We start from the raw sequence: 21,617 nt of genomic DNA on the forward strand, positions 1-21,617 counted from the left end.
AGAAACCTGGTGGACAAGCAGCGGCAAGGACAGGCCCATCTGCTTCATCCAACCAAGTCTCTGTTACACATGCCAGGTCAAGTCCTCCATCCATGATCAAGTCATGGATGGCAGTGGTCTTATGAGTCATTGACCTGGCATTGCACAGCAGCACTTTATCCCTTCTACTATCAACTCCTTTAAAACCTTAAACCACATAAAAACTTAGTGTAAGGTTCAATGAAAACTTGAACTAGAGAGCTCCTCCTTGGTCTCTTATTGCCCTTGATGGCAAACAATGGGGATTAAGAGTATAGGAAGAAAATACAAATATTGCCTTCCAATATAATAATATAATAGTTTATTATTACATAGCCTGCAGAATGGTTCCACCCCTAAACAGTCTATTGGTTCTTCCTGGACAGACCATAAATGCTCCTAGCTTGCAGTAAGTATTTGCATGTGCAACAAAGCAACTCTCGCATTGGTTCAGTCACTCCCTAACTTTGCTTCTTTGACTGTCATAATGTCTATTCCTCCTGTTTCTCTGCCCACCTCAGCCTGCTAAGCATGTCTGCTGGCTCAGATCTTGGCCTGCAATAACTCTGACTCCGCAACAACTCTCCTTTGAATCTGCCCCAGTTCTTCATCTAAACATGATCGCAATCTAACTGGGACCATGCATGGCTGTCTGCTGACCAACACTGAAAGTTAGCCCGAGAATGTTTTTAAGTTAAGATGATATAAAAGTGTTTTATGAATGCTATACTGCATCATATCCAATGGAGAAACACTATCTCTTACTTAACATATTTACTGTGTGCCTACCTGCTTCAGAAGTAGTTCTGAAACAATTTCAGTCCCAGCTACTACATTCATATATGGCAGTTTCATTAAAATATTTTTGTGAGGACTGAAGACCATAAACAAAAGTTATTAGCTGTCAGTATTGCTTTTTGCTTTCTAGACCCCCCCCTCCCCGGTGATAATGGTTTCAAACAGAAGTAGAGGTAAATGATGTTTCAATGAAATCAAAGTCAGCTAAAAAAAATTTAAAGCTCATCTCTATTCATTTTTTCAGTTTTCTGCGAAGCCAAATAACAGATCATACTTTCCATTCTTGTTTTATAGTCATACATGCATAACCATCAATTCTGAATCTGGAAGCAAGTTCAGCATCATGGGCTCCTCTAAGCAGCTCTTTCAATGCCAGTATCAGCAACTCTGAAGCCTAATCTCGTCACAACTAGTGAAGTGCCAGCAGTTGCATATGTTCAGATGAGGCCAGGGCAGGGATATAGGAAGCACGTGTTTGCATTGTCAGTGGAATTTAATAGGGAATGAGAAAGAAAGAAACAGAAGCGTCCAGCAGTTACAGCAATATTTCCACTGTTAGTGTTCTTAAAGGGTGGGGAAAACACTGCATGAGAAATATCGAGTCCAGCACATATATATTGTCTAACCACACTGTATGATAGACCAGATGAATGCAAATAGCCCTAACAAATTTGGATAGGGCATACTCCAGACCAACAAAGCACACATTAAGATGTCTGCAAAATGCACCAAGAGTGAACCACGAAATTAGTCGGTCACAGAAATTTCTCTCCTTGTGCACAGTCTGCGTATATATTACACTTTACAAAAGGTGCAGGAAATTAGGCCCACCAGGCCTTCCCATTGGGCATGTAAGGCCATTTAAGCCAAGCCCACCTATCTTACACCTTATATCATATATAGTATCAGGTATGGGGCAGGTAAAAACTTGGCTCAGCCCAAAGGGCTTTTCTCTGGCACTGCTGATTAGCGGTGCCTGCAAAACCCTATGGCAACATAACATTTTGCAAGGGGCTATGATGATCAGCTAGTTGTTGTGTCTTGCAGAGCACTTTGCAAGGGGCATCTGGAGACCCATGCAAGCAAAAAAGATCACCCAATGTCACTGTCAAACTTGACCCACAAGGGGTGGGGAAATAAAAATCTGACCTGCCAGCCAGATGCATTCTCCACCCTACTTTACCACGTATTTAAATTGCTATAGCTTGTTAAATAACTCCCTCTGGTAGGAGGCCAAACCTTTCCAGTCCTCTAGAAAATTAAAAGTTAAATTCACATCAATTAAGACTACAAATCTGGATTTTAGGTATTTAAATAACTGATCAGATTCTTCTTTTATTAAAGAGCTTTTCTTTAAGTCACCTCATTTCCGATATTAAGGGTTAGAAGAATTACTGTGTACACACTGCTAATAAGTTATTTTAGTGAATTCTGAAAAATGGATCAAGGGGTGCTTGACAGTCACAGACAAAATACAGCGTGATAGTAATGGTCCACCTTCAGTATATGTCTGTGTACCTGTGCTGGGAAACTGGGATACAGCTTCATCACAAGTGGAAAGAGTGCTTTTGCACTGATGCCCTCCTTCAACTTTTTCATAGTCATCTGTTTGATCACTATGAGAAAAGGATGCTGGGATAAATGGGCCATCAGTCACATCCAGTAGGGCTCTTATATTCTTAACAATTGGGCTTGATAAATGCATAACCCTGTCCAGCCATGATTAGGTGATTGCTTGGGCAAAAATTAATTCAAACAGAAAGTATTCTTATAGTCATTCCTGTTCAAGAGCATCTAATAACCAGTCTCGGAGGGCAGGATCAGTTCTGGACTTGAAGATACACCTTAGGCAGATGCCTTAACATGAAGTTCAGTTGCTCATCACACAGTGCAGCCACACACAAACTGAAAGTTTGCTAGTTTGAGTGATGTTATCTCCTGACACAGGTAGAACAGAGTTATCCAAGTGCCAGTAATACACTCGTATATCCTTATCTCAGCAATTAGGATATTGCATTGTGAGGCCATTAACAGATAATTCCTCCTTTCCATTTCTGTATTAGTGACTTTTCAAGGCACTGGTAAACAGAAGTGGAGGACTGCTGCAGATTTTGTCACTGCAAGTCTACTATTATTTTTTAAAAACTGGGAAATCGCAAATAAAGATTCCCGAAGGGGGGAAAAAGACAACTACAACAAGAGTTACTTTGTGCCTTGTACTCACTGCCTTCTCATTACAGTACTACGCAGGAGACACAAACTAGGGACTCTAGCAGTATGACCTGGACACTTTGTTCACTACCTCGGGCTGCAAGAGAAAAAAATAGAGATGAGACTGCAGGGCCTCTTCACCTGCTCTGCAAAACACTGGCTTCATCAGACTTCCTCTCCAGAAGCCATCCATAGCAGCCATTCCATTAGACACATAAAAGGAGAGATAGGACTGCAGGGTCTTCACATCTGCTGTGTTGAAAGACTAGCCACTTTTGGCTTCTCCTCTCCTTGAAATCTTTCCATTCCCACTGATCATTACACAAACTTTACAGCTAGGAAACAGTGCCAGAGTTTGCTTTCCCCCCTTCATACTTCCCAATTTCTTTTCCTTTTGTGTCATACCTTTTAGAATGAAAGCCTGAGATAGCCAGAAAGTAGTACTGCTGTTACTGGCTCAGTGTGGGACAACTGGTATAATCTGGTCCTATACAGCATCTGGCCTGGCTTCTCAATCATTTGCATACTTACACTGCAATGTCTACTCAGCAGTAAGTTCCACCAATTTCACTGGGATTTACTCCTATGCATAGGACTGAAGCCTGAGCCCTTACACTATCTGGAATAATCTGTTTATCTGCCTGCTTCCTGTGTCACCTCCAAACAAATAGTATTGACAATGAGAGTAGAAAGAGGAGAAACACATGAGCACTGTGGAGGGGATAGAGAATAAAGAAAAATAAATGTCCCACCTATGAGTGATAATTCACATTTAGCAGAAAGTACTACTTTGATATCTCAGCTAGATACTGGAAATTTAACTTATTGGTATCAGTTTCTTCTATAACGCAGAAAAACTATAGGGCCAACAATTCAGTTAAGTGCAAAACTAAGTCAGAAAGTTAGGGAAATTTCAATGCCAAGAACCAGGGAGAGCCAAAATAGAGTAATTTGTTTTCCCAATGGCCTGAGTTGTCTTATTCCTATTATATTATACACACATTGAAATATCATTCATTAGATTTTTTGCCTGCCCTTCACCATGACATCTTAGGGTAGCTTACAACAGTTTAAGACTACAATATTAATATCAGTTAATATCCAGCAAGACAGTTTTCCCAAAAATTATGAAAAAACAACTTTCCTGGGAAAGTTTTATTCCCAGTGCTCTTAGCAATTAGGATCAGATTTATCATTTATATTTGCCATATCAATTTTACATGCTCTATTAATATCTTTAAAGCAGTAGTACCTAACATGGTGCTCTCCACTTTCGCCAGTGGGGCCAACAGTTAAGGATAAGGGAAGCTGTAGCCCCCATTACAACTGGGAGGGCACAACATTGGATATCTCCATTCTAAAGTTTTCCCAATAGCCAAAAGTAGTTGGATGTTGAACTGAAATAGTTGGTTTTAGAAGGAAATCAGTAACTTGTACTCCAAAGCTATATTTTTTCATAGGAACACCTGTCAATATTTTAATAAATGACTACTCAGTAGTATCCACTTCATTATATAACCTGTTTTTGAGCAACTGTACTTGCTTCTGGGGCCCCAAATTATTTAAAACTCTATGACTTAGGCCCCACATAAGACTACCTCCTTGTCCACAGAATCTCTCACATGTTAAAAGCAACAGAGGGGGACCTCTTAGCAGTTCCATCATCCTCAGATGTTCAGAGAGTGGGGCCCAGGAAGAGAACATTCTCCTAAGTTATGGAATTTCATCTCCACAGATGTGTGTATGATACCTTCATTATACAGTTTTCACCATATGGTGAAGGCACAACTCTTTCCCATAGCCTTTTACACCTGAAATGTGTGTTTTCAGATTCAAACACACTCCTTTAACTACAAGATGTTTCAACTGTTTATACTATTGAATTTTAATTGTTGTAACCCACCCTGGGACCTGATGGTGAAGGCTGTGTAATAAATTGAAGAAATAATACTAATACAAATAATACTGTTAAAATCCTGAGAAAAAAGGAAGGGACTGAAAACTGCTAATATACTGATTTTAACAACTCCCCCCAAACTATGTATTTATTTTTTACTAGAAATACATGCATGCTTCCAAAAAAAAACAGACACCTAAAGAAAGATAATTACAATTTTGAAACTTTCGAATTTAACTGGCATTCATTATAGTTTTACTAATTTTACAAAACAATGATTGTTTCCATAGAAAAACATAGCAGTAGAAAATGCTCCGCCCTACAGGATACATTCTCTCTCTCACACACATACACCCTACTGTTAGCAAGTCAATCCTTACTTGAGTATTGGGTGGTACCTAAATACTGGCAGAACATTACACAGGCGCATGGACCACAGATAATTACGGCAAGTGAGTTGAATTAGAACATATCCTACATTTTAGAGCAAAAGACATATACCTAACAATTAATATGCAGTGCTTGTAGCAATGCTGAATGGCCTGATGCTCATGTCAACTGTAGTATTGTACCTATATTATAAAAAACAGATATTGAGGAAGCTAGACGATTTCAGATCACTGCAATAAAGGATGCTGTCGTTAACACAGGGTTGCCCTGAAGGCTCAAACAGGGTTACAGCAGAATGTGCAAATGCAAACCAAATTAAGAGACTCTCAGACAAATAATTGATGCTGAGATTCACTGACATCCAATCATCGTGGATATGCTGCAACAAGACAGGCCTTGGACACAAAAGTAAGAAACAAGGCAGTGAGAGTAGTCACTGCCAGCACTTAAGAGGAAAGACTATTTAGAGGAAAGAGTTTGAAATGGATTAAAAAGGGGATAAACCTTAGATTGAGCAAAAGAACCTTCTACTAACTTTAAATCACATAGGCTTCTGGCACTTAGAACATATTGAAATTATTCCCAACTAGGTATGGTGAAGCACATTATCAAAAAACAAGAAATACTTTTGAAAGTAGCTCTCCAGATGGAGCAGGTTTAGGAGGTTAATTTCTCTGGCAGCTAAAATTATGGTTTATCATTTGACCTAGAAGATTCATTGAGAGTAAAAATCATTAAGTTACTTTAACCATTTTAATTACAATAACCTAGTCTTTGACTTGTGGAAGAGTAAGTTGGATTTATCATACATTTAGTTGTATTACCAGAGTTAGAAAAGATCAGCAAAGGATAATAACCTGGGGAAGCAACCCCCTAAGAAAGTTAATGCCCCAGACACATAAAAAAAGAAGGTATGTTTATATTATCAAATAAAATGACCCATGAATAAGCCACTGATTGTAATCCCACTTCCATTGCTCCAAGCAGTTCTACAGCAAGATTTGACTAAAACTAGATGACTCTCGTGGTTCCTTCCAGCTGTACAATTTTATGATTTTATCTTCAAGATATGGAACTTTGCATACAAAGAGCCAGTGTGGTATAAGAGTGTCAGACTACGACATGGAAGACCAATATTAAAATCTCTTCAGCCATGAAATTCATTGGGTGACCTTCAGCCAGTCACTGCCTCTCAATCAAACCTACCTCCTAGACTTGTTGTGGGGGTGGGTATACGTACTAATGTTCATAACTTGGAATCCTCAGAGGAAAGGTAGGATGTAAAAGTAATTAATTAATTAATTAATTAATTAATTATGTAATATACTTTTCCCTAGCATTTTAAATGGGAGTTTTATCTCTTTAACTGTATGCTATTTTGAAAACTACTTTTATTTGCATTTTTATAATACTTTTTTATTATCATGTGTAAGACATTTTGGAAAGTTTTCAAAGGGTAAGCTAGTAATCCTTACTGTATATAAACAAATGTTTACATTTCCTCGGTTGAAACCAGTGACTTAATAATGTCTTAATTTTGAAGGGATTGTTCCTATAGGAAATATTTAGAAGGAGAAGAACGAGAGTTATGGAGTGCACTGATGAATATGAAACCCTATAGGACCCTCTAGTGGCAAAGAGTTTATCATGGAAAACCAGTTTGTTATGTAACTTTTCTGTTCAAAACACTAAAGCATTTGGGTGGTGATTTTGAATTCCTGATTAATTACATCCATTTAGCCTTGAAAGTTGGTCTATTAATACTCCTTCCTACGGGCTACTAGAGGTGAAAAAAATCTAGTTACTATCAGTTAAGGAGCTTATCAAATAACACAGGTTTGTAATGTTATTCCCCTGAATAAAACTTTAACATAATTTAACAGAAGCCATAAGTTTATAAACATCAGACAACTGATTAAAAAAATCAGTTTCATTCATTAATTAGTATGAGTATTCATTGAACATTAACTATATGCTTGAAGGGGAAGGAAAGATGCAGATACATCCAGTGAACCCATACAGTCACACATCATGCTCTGCCTCTGCTGCTGCACTTCCTTCACTAGGAACCCATCTAAATCTATATGGAAGTGATCTCAAAGGCAGAAAGGAGATGTCAAAATTTATTCTTACATTTTAATTTAAAACAATTATTTTAAAACATTAATTTTTTTTTAGAAAAGGTATGGAAGGTTAGAACATGATGCAAACAGTTATTACCAAACACAGAACAGTGAATGCTTGGGTGCTCCTAACTGCTAAAACCAGGGAAAAGTGGATTTCATCTCACAGCTACATTAACTGGCACTCCTGAATGCAACAGACTAATTTTTAAACAGCAGGCCACCATCTGTTAGTATCAAATTATTCACAGCTTTTAGAACAAAATAAACAATGACTTTTAAAATTCTTTAACAGATTTAGTACCTATGCCTGTAGCAGATTAGAAAACTGACTCAAATTCATAGTGATCTCCACAAATTATTCAGGCGCACACATGCTTTAATCCATCTTCCAATAATATACTTCATAAGCATAAAAAGTCATTCTACTTCCATCACCAAGTGCTGCAGTCCTAAGCCCACTTCACAGATCATTTAGTGATCCAGATGGATGACAGAAAGAAATCATTGTAAGGTATGAAGCATCAGTATTAATAAGGAACACACATTATTGCTATCAAGAAAGATGTAAAATAAATACCAAAAAACAAAAAGACTCTGAACTGAATTATGGCACATTTAGCCTATGAAGAAAATAATTTGTAATTCAATTGCTACAGGTTACCAGTATGCAAATAATATACATATAACATGAAAATAATACAGCATTATCACTAAAAAAGAATAGGCGGATTATTTTTGTGCTTCACAAACCCACTTCCAAACCACTGAGAATTAGACACAAACGACAGCTTCTGAACTCAAGGATGCAACCATGAACAAGAATAAGGCAACCATTGAAGCACCCAATCCATCACACTTGGTGGGTGTTGGATGGGATGTAAGTTTCCTTCTGCTGAGTCCAAAACAGCTCTGCTGACCTGTACTCACAGAATGATCCCTTTTTCAGCCTTGAGCTCCCTTTCTACCTGTCAAAACTATGGGCTGATTGAAGTAGCACCAAATGGCACAAGCAGAAGCTTGCAGAAACTCCAATACAGGGCATTCTGGGAGGGGAAGGGAGGGGCTGAGGCAGCCCAAGATCCTATGGAACCCCAAACCCATTGCTGTTGCTTGACTACAGTGAGCCCAACTCAAGATAAGGTATGTTGGAAATGCAAGGTGAAGGAAGGGAATTTCTTTCATATGTGGTGGACGTGGTTTCATATGTGGTTAGACCAAAGCCTACTGGGATATGATATATAATGAATTGAAAAAGGTTTTTTAAAATACTTTTAGCAAAAAACCAGAGGCTTTCTTACTGGGTATAACAGGAGAGAAAAATTCCCCCAAAAGACATAAACCTATTTATGCATGCTACCACTGCGGCGAGAACACTTTTAGCCCAGAAATGGAAGCAGCAGGAACTTCCAACATTGGAAGAATGGCAGACTAAGATGATTGAATAAGCAGAACTGGCGAAGCTGATGGGGAAAATCCGAAACCAGCATGACGAACTGTTTGAAAAGGACTGGAGTAAATTTTTCAATATATGAAGGAACACTGTAAACATTTGAAAACGTTTGCAGGACTGACTTAAAATATTTTGTAAGGTTAAGACTTGACACCTGTTTGCAATTATCAGTTGTTGTTTTTTAAGCACAGAAAGAAGGTAAATAGGGGAATATAGAAATGCTAAGATGAATGTGAATATCTATGAAAGCCAGGGAGTGGGAGGGGAAGTCGATGCTCAGTTTGAGCAAAGATGTATGTGATGACATGATTTTATTTGATTGTAACAAAGGGAAAAAAGGAAAACTTAATAAAATATTATTTGGACAATGACTACAGTGAACCCAACTGCTACAGCAGTTGCAGTTTGCCATTGAAGACAAGACAAATCATTTCCATTTATTTTTAACTTGGTATATTTTCACTTGTCCAAGGCTTCCAAGTTCAGTTTTTCTTCCTATTGTTGCCTTGGTCTAGCTCAAGGCCTGGTACCAGTGTCCATTTAAAAACATCAAATGTATCTGTTACATAGAAGCGTACCTTACAGAAGTCACAGTATTGATAAGATTTTCAGTTTGATCTGACACATCTGCAGGAAGAATAATCTCAACAGGCTGCAGGCGTAAAATTAGACTTTCCAGCTCTATACGGCCTACAGAATCTTGAAAACTGTCATAAATAACTTCTCCTGTAGTAGGCTGAGCTGCCTAAAAAAAAGTAAAGATAATAAAAACTAAATACTTATTTACACATATGGAGGTGAACTGCTATTAAAGCAAAAGCCCATGAATCTCAAAGAGTATAAAAGGCTATAGAAAATATTCAAGGTTACTTACCACTATGCCTATGACAACATTTTCCTGGCTCTTATTTCTTAAACTGTCTTTGCTTTCAGACACACACAGGAGATAATTATCACAGACATCAGATATTTCTTCAGCTTCCATAGCATTGTCGAACATCCGCAGAGGATTCACATTTAAAAAATCTTAAGGAAAAATAGTTCTCTCCCTCGTTTTTAGATAAAGCAATTAAAATAATAAATCACACTACATTGGATAAAGATTGTTACAGCTCATTTAGTCCACTGTGTGAAGCATGCTTTTGGATTGAAGCCAGGCATAATCATGCTTACAGCATACCCACTAACATTAATGGGACTTAAGTTAGTCCACTGATTTCAGTGGGTCTACTCTAAGCATGCCTAGCAGTGCAAGCCTAACCATGTAAGACCAACTGAATTAAATGTGGGTTACTCCCAGGTAAGCAAGTTTAAAATTGTAGGCCCATGGCTTTCACTTCAATAAGGGTCACTGGGTTATCCTGAATTCTAAAAAAACAAGAGAGAAAACCTATCTATCCACACAATTTGCTTTATAAACATCTATCACTACGCTCTGAAAGCCAGGATTGACTTTCCACCCCCACACTGCTTAGGTGGCGAGCCGATTTGGGCTCGCCCGCAGAGGCTGATGGACCCTGATAGATTCCGTCAAGCCTTGCGGGACCTTGCTCTCCCTGGCGACTCATTGACTGAGCTTGTTGAGGGCTGGAATACCCAGCTCCTGGCAGCCATCGATGAGATCGCACCTAAGCGCCCTCTGCGACCCCGCAGAAACCGGGCTCCCTGGTTTACCGAGGAGCTTCGGAAAATGAAGCGGGACCTCAGACGGCTAGAGCGAGTATGGCGGGGTGCCCGTGACGGAGCCTCAAGAACATCTTATAGGGTTTTTATGAAAACCTATGAGATGGCTGTGAAGGCCGCTAAGAAGTCTTACTTCTCGGCCTCCATTGCATCCGCTAGCTCTCGCCCGGCGCAATTATTTAGTATAATTCGGTCTTTAACGTCCCTTGAAGGACAGCCAAATTTAAATAACAATCTGACACACAGCTGTGAGGCATTTGCGAGCTTTTTTGCGGAGAAGGTCCTGTTGCTCCGCCATGACCTCCCTGCCAATTTGGATACAATAAAGGAACTGGAGGCCCCTCGACTGTCCTCGGGTCCAGTATTGGACCATTTTGACCGGATATCTCCAGCCGATGTGGACAGACTCCTCCAAGCTGGAAAGCCCACCACCTGTCCTCTTGACCCGTGCCCGTCATGGCTGATTAGAGCGTGTCCAGACGAGGTGCGGGCCCCCCTGGGGGATATCATCAATTTGTCCCTTGGCACCGGGATATTCCCAGGGGAACTGAAGGAGGCAGTGGTGCGTCCGCTCTTAAAGAAAACATCATTAGATCCCTTAGATCTATCCAATTACCGCCCGGTCTCGAATCTTCCATTCCTGGGTAAGGTGATTGAGAGAGCGGTTGCTGAACAGCTTGGTAGGCTTCTGGATGAAACATCTGCTCTGGATCCATTCCAGTCCGGCTTCCGTGCTGGTCATGGGACCGAGACGGCTCTGGTCGCCCTAACAGATGATCTCCGTAGGCAGCTGGATCGAGGCGGGTCGGGGCTGCTGATTCTTCTAGATCTGTCAGCAGCCTTCGACATGGTCGATCACGAACTCCTGGACCACCGCCTTGCCGACGTGGGGATCCAGGGCACAGTCCTTCAATGGCTGCGCTCGTTTCTCTCTGGTCGGGGACAGAGGGTGGCGCTCGGGGGGGGATTGTCATCGCGCCACTCCTTGGTGTGTGGAGTGCCTCAGGGTGCGATTCTCTCCCCGATGCTTTTTAACATCTTTATGCGCCCCCTCGCCCAGCTTGTCCGGAGTTTTGGGCTGGGTTGCCATCAGTATGCCGATGACACCCAACTCTATCTGTTGATGGATGGCCATCCTGACTCGGCCCCCGATACACTGGCGAGATGTCTGGAAGCTGTGGCTGGATGGTTACGTGGGAGCCGGTTGAAGTTAAATCCTTCGAAGACAGAGGTCCTCTGGCTGGGGCGGGATGATATGGGATTGAGGGGGCAACTCCCATCTCTTGCGGGGGTGCAATTAGTGCCAGCACCGTCCGTTAAGAGTTTGGGTGTAATCTTCGATACCTCCCTCTCTATGGAGGCGCAGATTACAGCTATAACAAAGGCGGCATTTTTTCATCTCCGCCAAGCTAAGCAGTTGGCCCCTTATCTCTCTCGCCCTGACCTAGCCACTGTGATCCATGCGACGGTCACCTCCAGACTGGATTATTGTAACTCGCTCTACGTGGGGCTGCCCTTAAGACTGACCCAGAAACTCCAGCGGGTGCAGAATGCCGCGGCGAGACTCCTTATGGGGTCTTCGCTGCGAGATCACATTCAGCCGGTACTATACCAGCTGCACTGGCTCCCGGTGGAGTACAGGATCAGGTTTAAGGTGCTGGTTTTAACCTTTAAAGCCCTATACGGCCTAGGACCCTCGTACCTACGGGACCGCCTCTCCTGGTATGCCCCACAGAGAAACCTACGGTCTGCAAATAATAACATCCTCAAGGTCCCAGGCCTCAGAGAGGTTAGGCTGGCCTCAACTAGAGCCAGGGCCTTCTCGGCTGCGGCTCCAATCTGGTGGAACGCTCTGTCACAAGAGACTAGGGCCCTGCGGGACCTGACATCCTTCCGCAGGGCCTGCAAGACAGAGTTGTTCCACCAGGCCTTTGGTCAGGGCGCAGCCTGACTCCCTCCTCTGGCAACCTGCTTAGAATCTTGCTTAATTAGTTGCCATTAATTTGATTTTAATTGATTTTTATAATGTAATATTTTTAGAATGTGTGAATATCTGATTGTTTGATTGTTGATTGTTGTTAGCCGCCCTGAGCCCGGCTTCGGCTGGGGAGGGCGGGATATAAATAAAATTTATTATTATTATTATTATTATCCTTTGGTTGTCTTTTTTCTAAACTAAAGAGGTCCAAACGTTTTAACCTTTTCACAAACACTTCAAACCACCCCCTTTGATAGTTTTAGTTATCTAACTCTAGTTTTATGAGTCTTTTTGAGATGGATAAATAATGTATTACAAAAGTGGCCACATCACAGAGCTATATAATGTGTGTCACTGTGGATTGAATGCAATGCCATTTGAGAACACTCAAGAAACCTTGGGCACAAAGAGAGAGAAAGAGTGTGCACATTAATATAGAACCAATTGTCTACTGCCAAGGGAATATTAGAATTACTGCACAATTCTATACATGTCTACTAGAAAGCAAGTTTCATTAAGTTCAATGGGCCTTATTTCCAGGTAAGTGAGTACTGGATTGCAACCTGATTTATGAATTACAAGGATATCTTCTCCAAGAACTGTAGATTTTGTATACAGTGCAGTTAGTTGTCTGCTAAAGAGAGAGCTTCTGTTTTCTCCAACAGCCTTCAAAGCAGCTGTTTCCATTTGTTTTATAACTCCAACCTGCACGAAAAACAAATACCTAAACCAACAAATAATATGAAAGTAAAATAAGCATAAAATTTTAACTTTGTTACATTATGGATGGGTATGAAAATGCAATATACAAAGACGTATGACATTTAAGTGAAGGAACAATATTCATTCTCTTTTCAAAGTAACAGTTCACCATTCAATGCAGAAGGATCAAAAGAGGAATAAGGTAAGAATATATGAAAAGACTACTATATGAAAAACACCACAATTATACAGCTGAACGAATTATTCTTTAATTTTAACGTGCCATCCAAAATCAGGACATATCATGTAGTTGAACTAGTTACTGAAACTCACATACAGTCATGAGAAAGAGAGCGTAAATCTTCTTTGAATTTTGTGGTTTTTCGTATCAGAACATAAATCTCAGGTGAATAACAACACATGACATATTACACTATGTCATGATTTATTTAACAAAAATAAAGCCCTTCAAGCTGTCTCTCAGCTTGTTTTCTTGCCTTAATAAGCCAGGCATGCTCCACAAAGATGGAGAGGCCACTCAGACGCAATTGTGTCAACAGCCCTAGCTATTTGGATGTTGCAGAGGTTGGCTAGAGCTTTGACAGTAGTGCAAGTCATAGCTGCCAGAAAATCCCCCAGAGCTGTCTGGAAACCTTATGTGAAGATGCCACAGACATCCATAAACACGTGGCACTGATTGTTACAGCCAATCAAATTAAACAGAAGTAAGGGCAAACAAGACCAAAGACATAACCGTGAAAAATGTTAAAAGCAAAAACAGCAAGAGAACAAAAAGGCCCTAAACAACCATAGGTTCAAAAATAAAATTAAATGAAAATTAGAGGCACATACTGATGTTTTCAAGAGCACACATAAAACTAGGCATGCAGCTTTGGTTCAGCCTAATTGTGACTCCCAGGTACAAATAAACAAAGAAAACAGAAAAAGAAAAAAAGAAAATACTGGAGTGGGCGAAGAGAATTATTTTGGAAACTATTTTTTCTTTTCTACTAATAAAGTGAAATTATATAGCTGTGAAACATAAGCTCAGATAAAAATAAAGCGTAAGATAACTTATTATAGAGCCAAACCTTATAACCCTTTGCTACGAGACGCCGAACATGAACAAATAATCTGTGAGTTGGTATGCTGGCAGTCATAAGGTTGTGATTTTTATGGCAAAAGATGTTCAGCTCCTTAGCAGCAATCTATAAAACATGACAATTATTAGCAATTTATTATGACAGCCTACAGTTACCACTGAACTTGTGTCTATTTAGCATTTAATGAGCAGCTACCCATAAAACTAATAGAAGTCAACACTTTTTTTTAAAGTCTCCCAAAAACAGAAAGAAAAATGTGACCTGGTTAACATATTACTAGCTATTAACAATATTAAATTTTATCAAGTGATATGAGCTCAAAGGAGGCAAACACATGCTAAATTTAAAATCAGTTTTAATGATTTGTAAATTCTGTTCTAGGCAAATATTGTGATTTATTTTTTTTTTAACTACAAGATTATGCAGAAGTACCAGCATTCTAACTTGCAAAGATCTGGCCTACAGACATACTGTTCAATAAATAGCCTTTTACATGGCATTAAGCACAGCAGATTTCCTCCAGGCCCCTGAAATCCACATGCAATTGCTGTGGTCACACCTCTTCCAAAAGATTTGCATGGCTGTTCCTACTTAGGTTTAAGTATGTTTGGATGCTTTTTGACTTCACATTGCACCTTCTGCATATACTTTACAGAGATCATGCACAATATGTTAATAGCAAAAGTGTGTAACTGTAAAACAATGTGGTTGATAGAAGTCCTTTACCTCTGCATCTTCTCCGAAAAATCTGTACTTGTAACCACACTCAACACACAAAATAGCATCCTTATACTGATTTTTAATTTCTAGGAACTGGAGCTCAAGGGGTGTATACACACTTTTGCTTCTTTTTTTAAGAGTAGTATCAGTTGCATATTGAGTGTTTTCCAAACTCAAATCAGAGGAAGAAAATTGGCTTTTATCTAGACACATTTCTTCCTGTGAGCAGAAGAGATCAAGCAAGAATGAAGAAAAACACAATTACACAGTTAGTAAAAACAGTATGATTCACTTCATTAGATGTCACATTTTCCAGCAAGAAATAATAAGTGAATCTAGAATTCCACTCAAGTTTGAATTCCAACCCAACATTTTAACTTTAAAACTTACTTCCTTCCCAGCCCATAAATCAGTGATAAGGTGGCAAGTCTGGCTCCAACATGAAATCAGAAATAGAAAGTTTGACAAGGCAGTAAGATGCATTCCCAAAATACTTCAACAAAATGTTCTAGCCCATAACACATTTTTACCAGCTTCCTTGTTTGCATATTGTATCTTTGTTATTGAATGCTGGTATATCAAAAAACTTTTTTTCCAATTTATGAAAGCTGGTCCCCTAAATCGTTTTTTACATAGATCACCTGAAGACTAAAATATGCAATTTTTCAGATGTGTAGTGAAAATATTGCAACATAAAGGGTTGTATTAAGCTAACTTTTATTCAGAGCAGACCCATTGAAATTCATAGGCTTAAGTTAGCCAAGTTTATTAATTTTCAAGGGTCTGTTGCAAGTAAAAAATATTTGAACACAACCCAAAGTCTGTTAGACTTTATAAAGTCTCTATATAGACTCTATAAAGGAGAAGAAGAAAAACTAGTCATGCAACTGATACATTACCAGTCTGAATCTATAAAATCTGGAAAACTAATGGCTTAATCTAGGGGTGGAAAACTTTAGGCCCAGAACCTGAATGTGGTTTTGTAGGTCCCTCTGTCGGGTCCTCACGATTCTCCCTAGGCTACACCCCTTCTCCCTAGGCTATTTGCCTCACCAGTCATACTCTGCAATTTCTTTAAATGCTTTTATCTGGCTCTATTATGCCTTTGAATAACTGGAATGTGGACCTCAGAAGCTTGTTGAATAGGAAATGTGGCCCCTGGGTTGAAAAAGGTTGCCTACCCTTTGCTTAGTTTTCAAGAAAACTCTGCCACTATCAAGAAGGATTAACAACCACATAAACTGAATTTGGAAATCATCACATACCTTTAGGATTAACAATTATTTGATTCATAATAATGCTTTTTGGCACATTACTAAATTATGATAAATATACAAGGGCGTTATCTTTCCACTAGCCATGTACTTTAAAATGTCTTCATTAATAACTGGCTTTCAGCTCATTGTCTTCTCTAGCTAACCATCAGCCACAGAATCAATTAACTGTAAAGTCAATGTAAAATCACACACACAGGTTTTTTATCTGCAATTTTCCTTATTAATGCATCATACAGTGGTGCCTCGCAAGACGAAAAGAATCCGTTCCGCGATTCTCTTCGTATAGCGGTTTTTTCGTCTTGCGAAGCAAGCCCATTGACAGCTTAGCGGATTAGCACTATTAGCGGTCTAGCGGCTTTTGGCGATCGGCTAAGAAGCGGCTTATCAGCGGATCAGCTGTTAAGCGGCTTAGCAGCCTAGGAAAAGCGGGGAAAACGTGAAAAATACCCGCGGGAACTCGCAATATTTTTTTCGTCTTGCAAAGCAACCCCATAGAGAAATTCGTTTAGCGAAGCGCCTCCAAAACGGAAAACCTTTTCGTCTAACGGGTTTTCTGTCTTGCGAGGCGTTCGTCTTGCGGGGCACCACTGTACCCATATTTTTAAATGGAGAACTTAAAAGCAATATGAGATCAAGTGAGTGAATGTTGAAACAAAACTCTCTCTCTCTTACTGACTCCTCTGTACTGTAACCACAGTCATCCCATTCAATCTGTGCTCTAACTTTAAACACAGAACAGCCTGTCTCCGGATTTAGAAATATTATGCTACCAGTATTCACCGCTGCTTGCATTTGGAAGGGCTGGTGGCCTAATCCATGAAGAAACACACAAACAACATATTTTTAATAACTGAATGTAAAAGTACTGTGGGGCAGGGTGGGGACTACTTGCCTTGTTAATGTCGTGAGAATGTTGAGAGCCACTTATACCATTGTTTCCAACCATAGAATGCTGGTACTTGCTTAAATCCACAGAATGACTTCCATGAAGAGTCTCTGAATGAATTCTTTTTCTTGGACGCTCCAAATTGAAAGAGAACTTTCGCAGTTTATCTAAGGTTTCTGAACATATTTGGGAACTGGTAGATTTGTTTGGCTCTCCTTTGTCAGCAAATATAAACAAATAAACAAACCAAAGATTTTCACCTCAAACTCAACATGCCCAAGGTCAAATTTCTTATTTTCCCTCCCAAACTTTCTTCTCCACACAAGTTTTCCTTATCCAAGGACAGTGTTACCATCATGTTTAAAAGGCACACAGGATGGCATTGTCTATGGCTCCTCTCTCTCATTTGTTCTCCATATTCACCTTGCAGTCAAGTTGCATCACTTCTCCCTTTACAGCATTGCAAATACATGGTCCTTTATAACACTGCAAGAATATGGCCCTTCCTGCATTGGAGAAGGTTGGACTAGATGACCCTCTGGGTCCTTTCCAACTCTACAATTCTGATTCTATTATTCCTCTGCCCCACTCAGCAAAGGCAATCAGCCCTCCAGTCACTCTGCACATGACATCACTCCTTATATATCTATGCTGGCTTCCTGTCTGCTCCCAGATCTATCAAAAGCTTCTTGCCCTAACTTTCAATGTCCTCTGTGTTACCCTTTCTCTCACTCCTGCCTGTGATCTTTGGTACTCTGGTTCCACCACCCTCCATCATCCAAGGTCCTCTGCTCTATCCCCACTGCTTGGAACTGCCTGATGACATCTATGTAGTCTTTTGTTCAAAACCCACATCAGACTGTTACTAAACCTAAGCATGTGCAGGTGGAATCACCTCATATTGCTTACATGTCTATGCCTCCCTTTACTTCCCTTTCCATTCTGCTTCCTCTATGTCAAATTTCAGGTTGTAAGTTCTCTCGGGACAAGGACCTGTCCTCTTGTACTCTAAAGTGCTATACATACTGATGGTGCTACATTCATTATTAGTAACTGAAATAACAATGCTTCTAATACCGTATACTGTTGTTAATATTAATAAGTACTACAAGGACCAGGCAGGCTTTCTCCCAGGTAGACATTTGTTTGCTAATACAAGGAACATTATTGATATCTTGGAACTTTAGCAAACAAATATTAATACAAAAGCTGTGTTAATTTTCATAGATGCAGAGAAGGCCTTTGATAATATTTCTTGGAAATTCATGAAGAAAAACTTGGAAGGGATGGTAGTGGGACGGGGATTCGAAAATGGGATAGATGCAATTTATTCAGAACAAAAGGCTAAACTGATAGTTAACAATGTGCTGACAGAAGAGTTTAAAATTGAAAAAGGAACACGACAAGGCTGCCCTATCTCCCCTTTGTTATTTATTTCTGTCCTGGAGGTGCTCTTGAACATGATTAGAGGAGACCGGTTGGTTGAAGGAATTCAGGTCGGAGCGAAACAGTACAAACTTAAAGCTTTTGCAGATGACCTGGTTTTGACTTTACACGAGCCAGAATCTAGTACGAAAAGAGTATTACAATTGATTCAAGAGTTTGGTCGGGTGGCGGGATTTAAATTAAATAAGCATAAAACTAAGGTATTGGGAAAAAAACTTGACAGTTACAGAGTCAGAAAGGTTTCAGAAAGAGACAGAGTTAAATGTGGTCAAAAAAGTAAAATACCTAGGGGTAAATATAACAGCAAAAAAATTGAATCTTTTTAAGGACAACTATGAGAAATGTTGGTTAGAAATTAAGAGAGACTTAGAAAGTTGGACAAGATTGAAACTTTCCTTGTTAGGCCGAATCGCCGCTATAAAGATGAATGTATTGCCAAAAATGCTGTTTTTGTTTCAAACTTTGCAGATTGTGAACAAGACGGAGTGCTTTCGGAAGTGGCAGAGAGATATTTCCAAATTTGTCTGGCAGGGCAAAAAGCCCAGAATTAAGTTTAAGATATTAACTGATGTGAAAGAAAGAGGGGGCTTTGCCCTGCCAGACTTAAGGTTGTACTATGAAGCAGCAGCTTTCGGCTGGCTAAAAGACTGGCTGCTTCTCGAAAACACTGATGTATTGGATTTGGAAGGTTTTAACAATGCCTTTGGTTGGCATGCATATTTATGGTATGACAAGGTTAAGATTCATAAGGCGTTCAAGAACCATATTGTCAGAAAAGCAGTGTTTAATGTCTGGACAAAATACAAAGACTTATTGGAAAGTAAAACTCCGAGGTGGCTTTCACCATTGGAAGCTAAGGCCCGGAAAAGACTCAATATGGAGGCCAAATGGCCGAAGTATTGGGAAATATTAGAAAAAGATGGAGACAATTGGAAATTGCAGAGTCAGGAGAAAATGAAAGACAAAGTGCGAGATTGGTTACACTATGCTCAGATTAGAGAAGTTTTTAAACATGACAAAAAGTTAGGATTCCAGGTGGAAAAATCGAAGTTAGAAACGGAATTGTTAGAGCCTAAGACTAAGGTGCTTTCAAAAATGTATAACTTGCTGTTAAAATGGAACACACAAGATGAAATGGTTAAATTGGCTATGGTAAAGTGGGCACAGGATATTGGACATAACATCATGTTTGAGGACTGGGAGAGGTTGTGGACTACTGGGCTGAACTTTACTGCATGTAATGCTTTGAAAGAAAATGTTATGAAAATGATATATAGATGGTATATGACCCCAGTCAAACTTGCAAAAATATACCACTTGTCTGATAATAAATGTTGGAAATGTAAAGAAAATGAAGGAACATTCTTTCACCTCTGGTGGACTTGCCCTAGAGTGAAGGCCTTCTGGGAAATGATATATAATGAAATGAAAACGGTATTTAGGTATACCTTCCCTAAGAAACCAGAGGCCTTCCTGTTGGGCATTGTCGGTCAGAAGGTGTTAAAGAAGGACCGAACATTTTTTATGTACGCAACAACAGCAGCAAGGATACTCGTCGCTAAGCATTGGAAAACCCAAGATTTACCCACATTGGAAGAATGGCAGATGCAACTGATAGACTATATGGAACTGGCTGAGATGACTGGCGGAATCCGAGACCTGGGAGAAGAGACGGTGGAAGAAGACTGGAAGAAATTCAAGATTTATCTACAAAAATATTGTAAATTGTATGAATGTTAAGAAGGATGCCAGAGTACAAACAACTAGGCACCATTGGGCTAGATGAAGTGAATTATGAAGATAAGCTAAATTTAAGAAAAGATAAATTTTTGGAAATTTCAGGTTATATTTAATTTTTTTAAAGATCTGAATAAAGGATATTTAAAATTAGAGATATAATATCGGCAAATTAGATAAGAAGAATAGAAACAAGGGAATAAATTTGCTGGATAAAATTTTATAGACAGGAACGCGGGAGCGGGAGATGTGAGGGAGTCCAAAGAAGTTAAGAAAATTATGTTAAGAGATGTGTTGTATTGTATTGTTTATTGGTATTGTAATTAAAATAAAACTGTTAATAAATATTTATTAAAAAATAAATAAAGGCATTGTTAAAATTTTAAAAATAAATAAATAAATAAATTTGTGTGCATTTCTTCTAATATGCACATTATTGGATGTAAAAAAAAAAAAATATCAGCTAAGTAAAGAGTCTATCATATCCACAATTTCCCCCCTTCACATCTATGCATAGGCAGGTCAGGAGAAGGTCTCAGACTCAGTACATATAGCTCGGTGGTAGAAAACATGTTTTGCATGCGTAAGGTTCCAGGTTCAGTTCCCAGCATCTTTGGGTAAGGCTGGGAAATTCTCCAGTCTGAAACCCTGGAAAGTAATGACCAATTAGAATAGAAAATAATGAGCAAGATGAACCAATCATTGGACTGTGAAAGGCTGCTTCATATGTTCCTATTGTGGGGGATTTGCAGTAAATCTAACAATGCTAGCTAGCATGTGAATGGTTTAAGAGAGTTCTAAATTACTAGAGCAGGCTCTGCAATGTTACATGCCCCCTTCTGCAAAGAGGGAGAAAGTACGGCTTATTTCCTGTTCCCCTCCACTCTCCCTTTCTGCTTGGGATGGAGGCAGTCATGCTCTCCATCCCTCACCTCTCTGCCTCAAATACGTATCTGAGGCTGTTCTTGCTGTAGCTTTACAACCTAGCAGTTTGAAAGCACACTAAAAAAAGTGCAAGGAGATAGATACCACTCCGACGGGAAGGTAAATGGCGTTTCCATGCACTGCTCTGGTTTCAGTGTTCTGTTGTGCCAGAAGTGGCTTAGTCATGCTGGCCACATGACCCGGAAAAACTGTCTGCAGACAAACGCCAGCTCCCTCGGCCTGTAAAGCGAGATGATCGACGCAACCCTAG

General features: G+C 39.6%; 1 protein-coding gene across 1 annotated transcript in view; it reads right to left on the reverse strand.

The window, feature by feature from the left end:
• Positions 1-21,617, reverse strand: part of MSH3 (mutS homolog 3) — a gene marked incomplete at its 5' end in the record, with an annotated part of 67,490 nt that overhangs the window by 42,067 nt on the left and 3,806 nt on the right. The window contains 6 exons of the mRNA XM_081881180.1: positions 9,469-9,635; positions 9,765-9,905; positions 13,137-13,256; positions 14,345-14,461; positions 15,083-15,295; positions 17,246-17,454. Of these exons, the coding sequence (XP_081737306.1) occupies positions 9,469-9,635; positions 9,765-9,905; positions 13,137-13,256; positions 14,345-14,461; positions 15,083-15,295; positions 17,246-17,454 (967 nt within the window). The remainder of the gene's footprint in view (positions 1-9,468; positions 9,636-9,764; positions 9,906-13,136; positions 13,257-14,344; positions 14,462-15,082; positions 15,296-17,245; positions 17,455-21,617) is intronic.

Source organism: Podarcis erhardii (assembly GCF_964252035.2).
Source record: "Podarcis erhardii genome assembly, chromosome: 11".
NCBI lineage: Eukaryota > Metazoa > Chordata > Lepidosauria > Squamata > Lacertidae > Podarcis > Podarcis erhardii.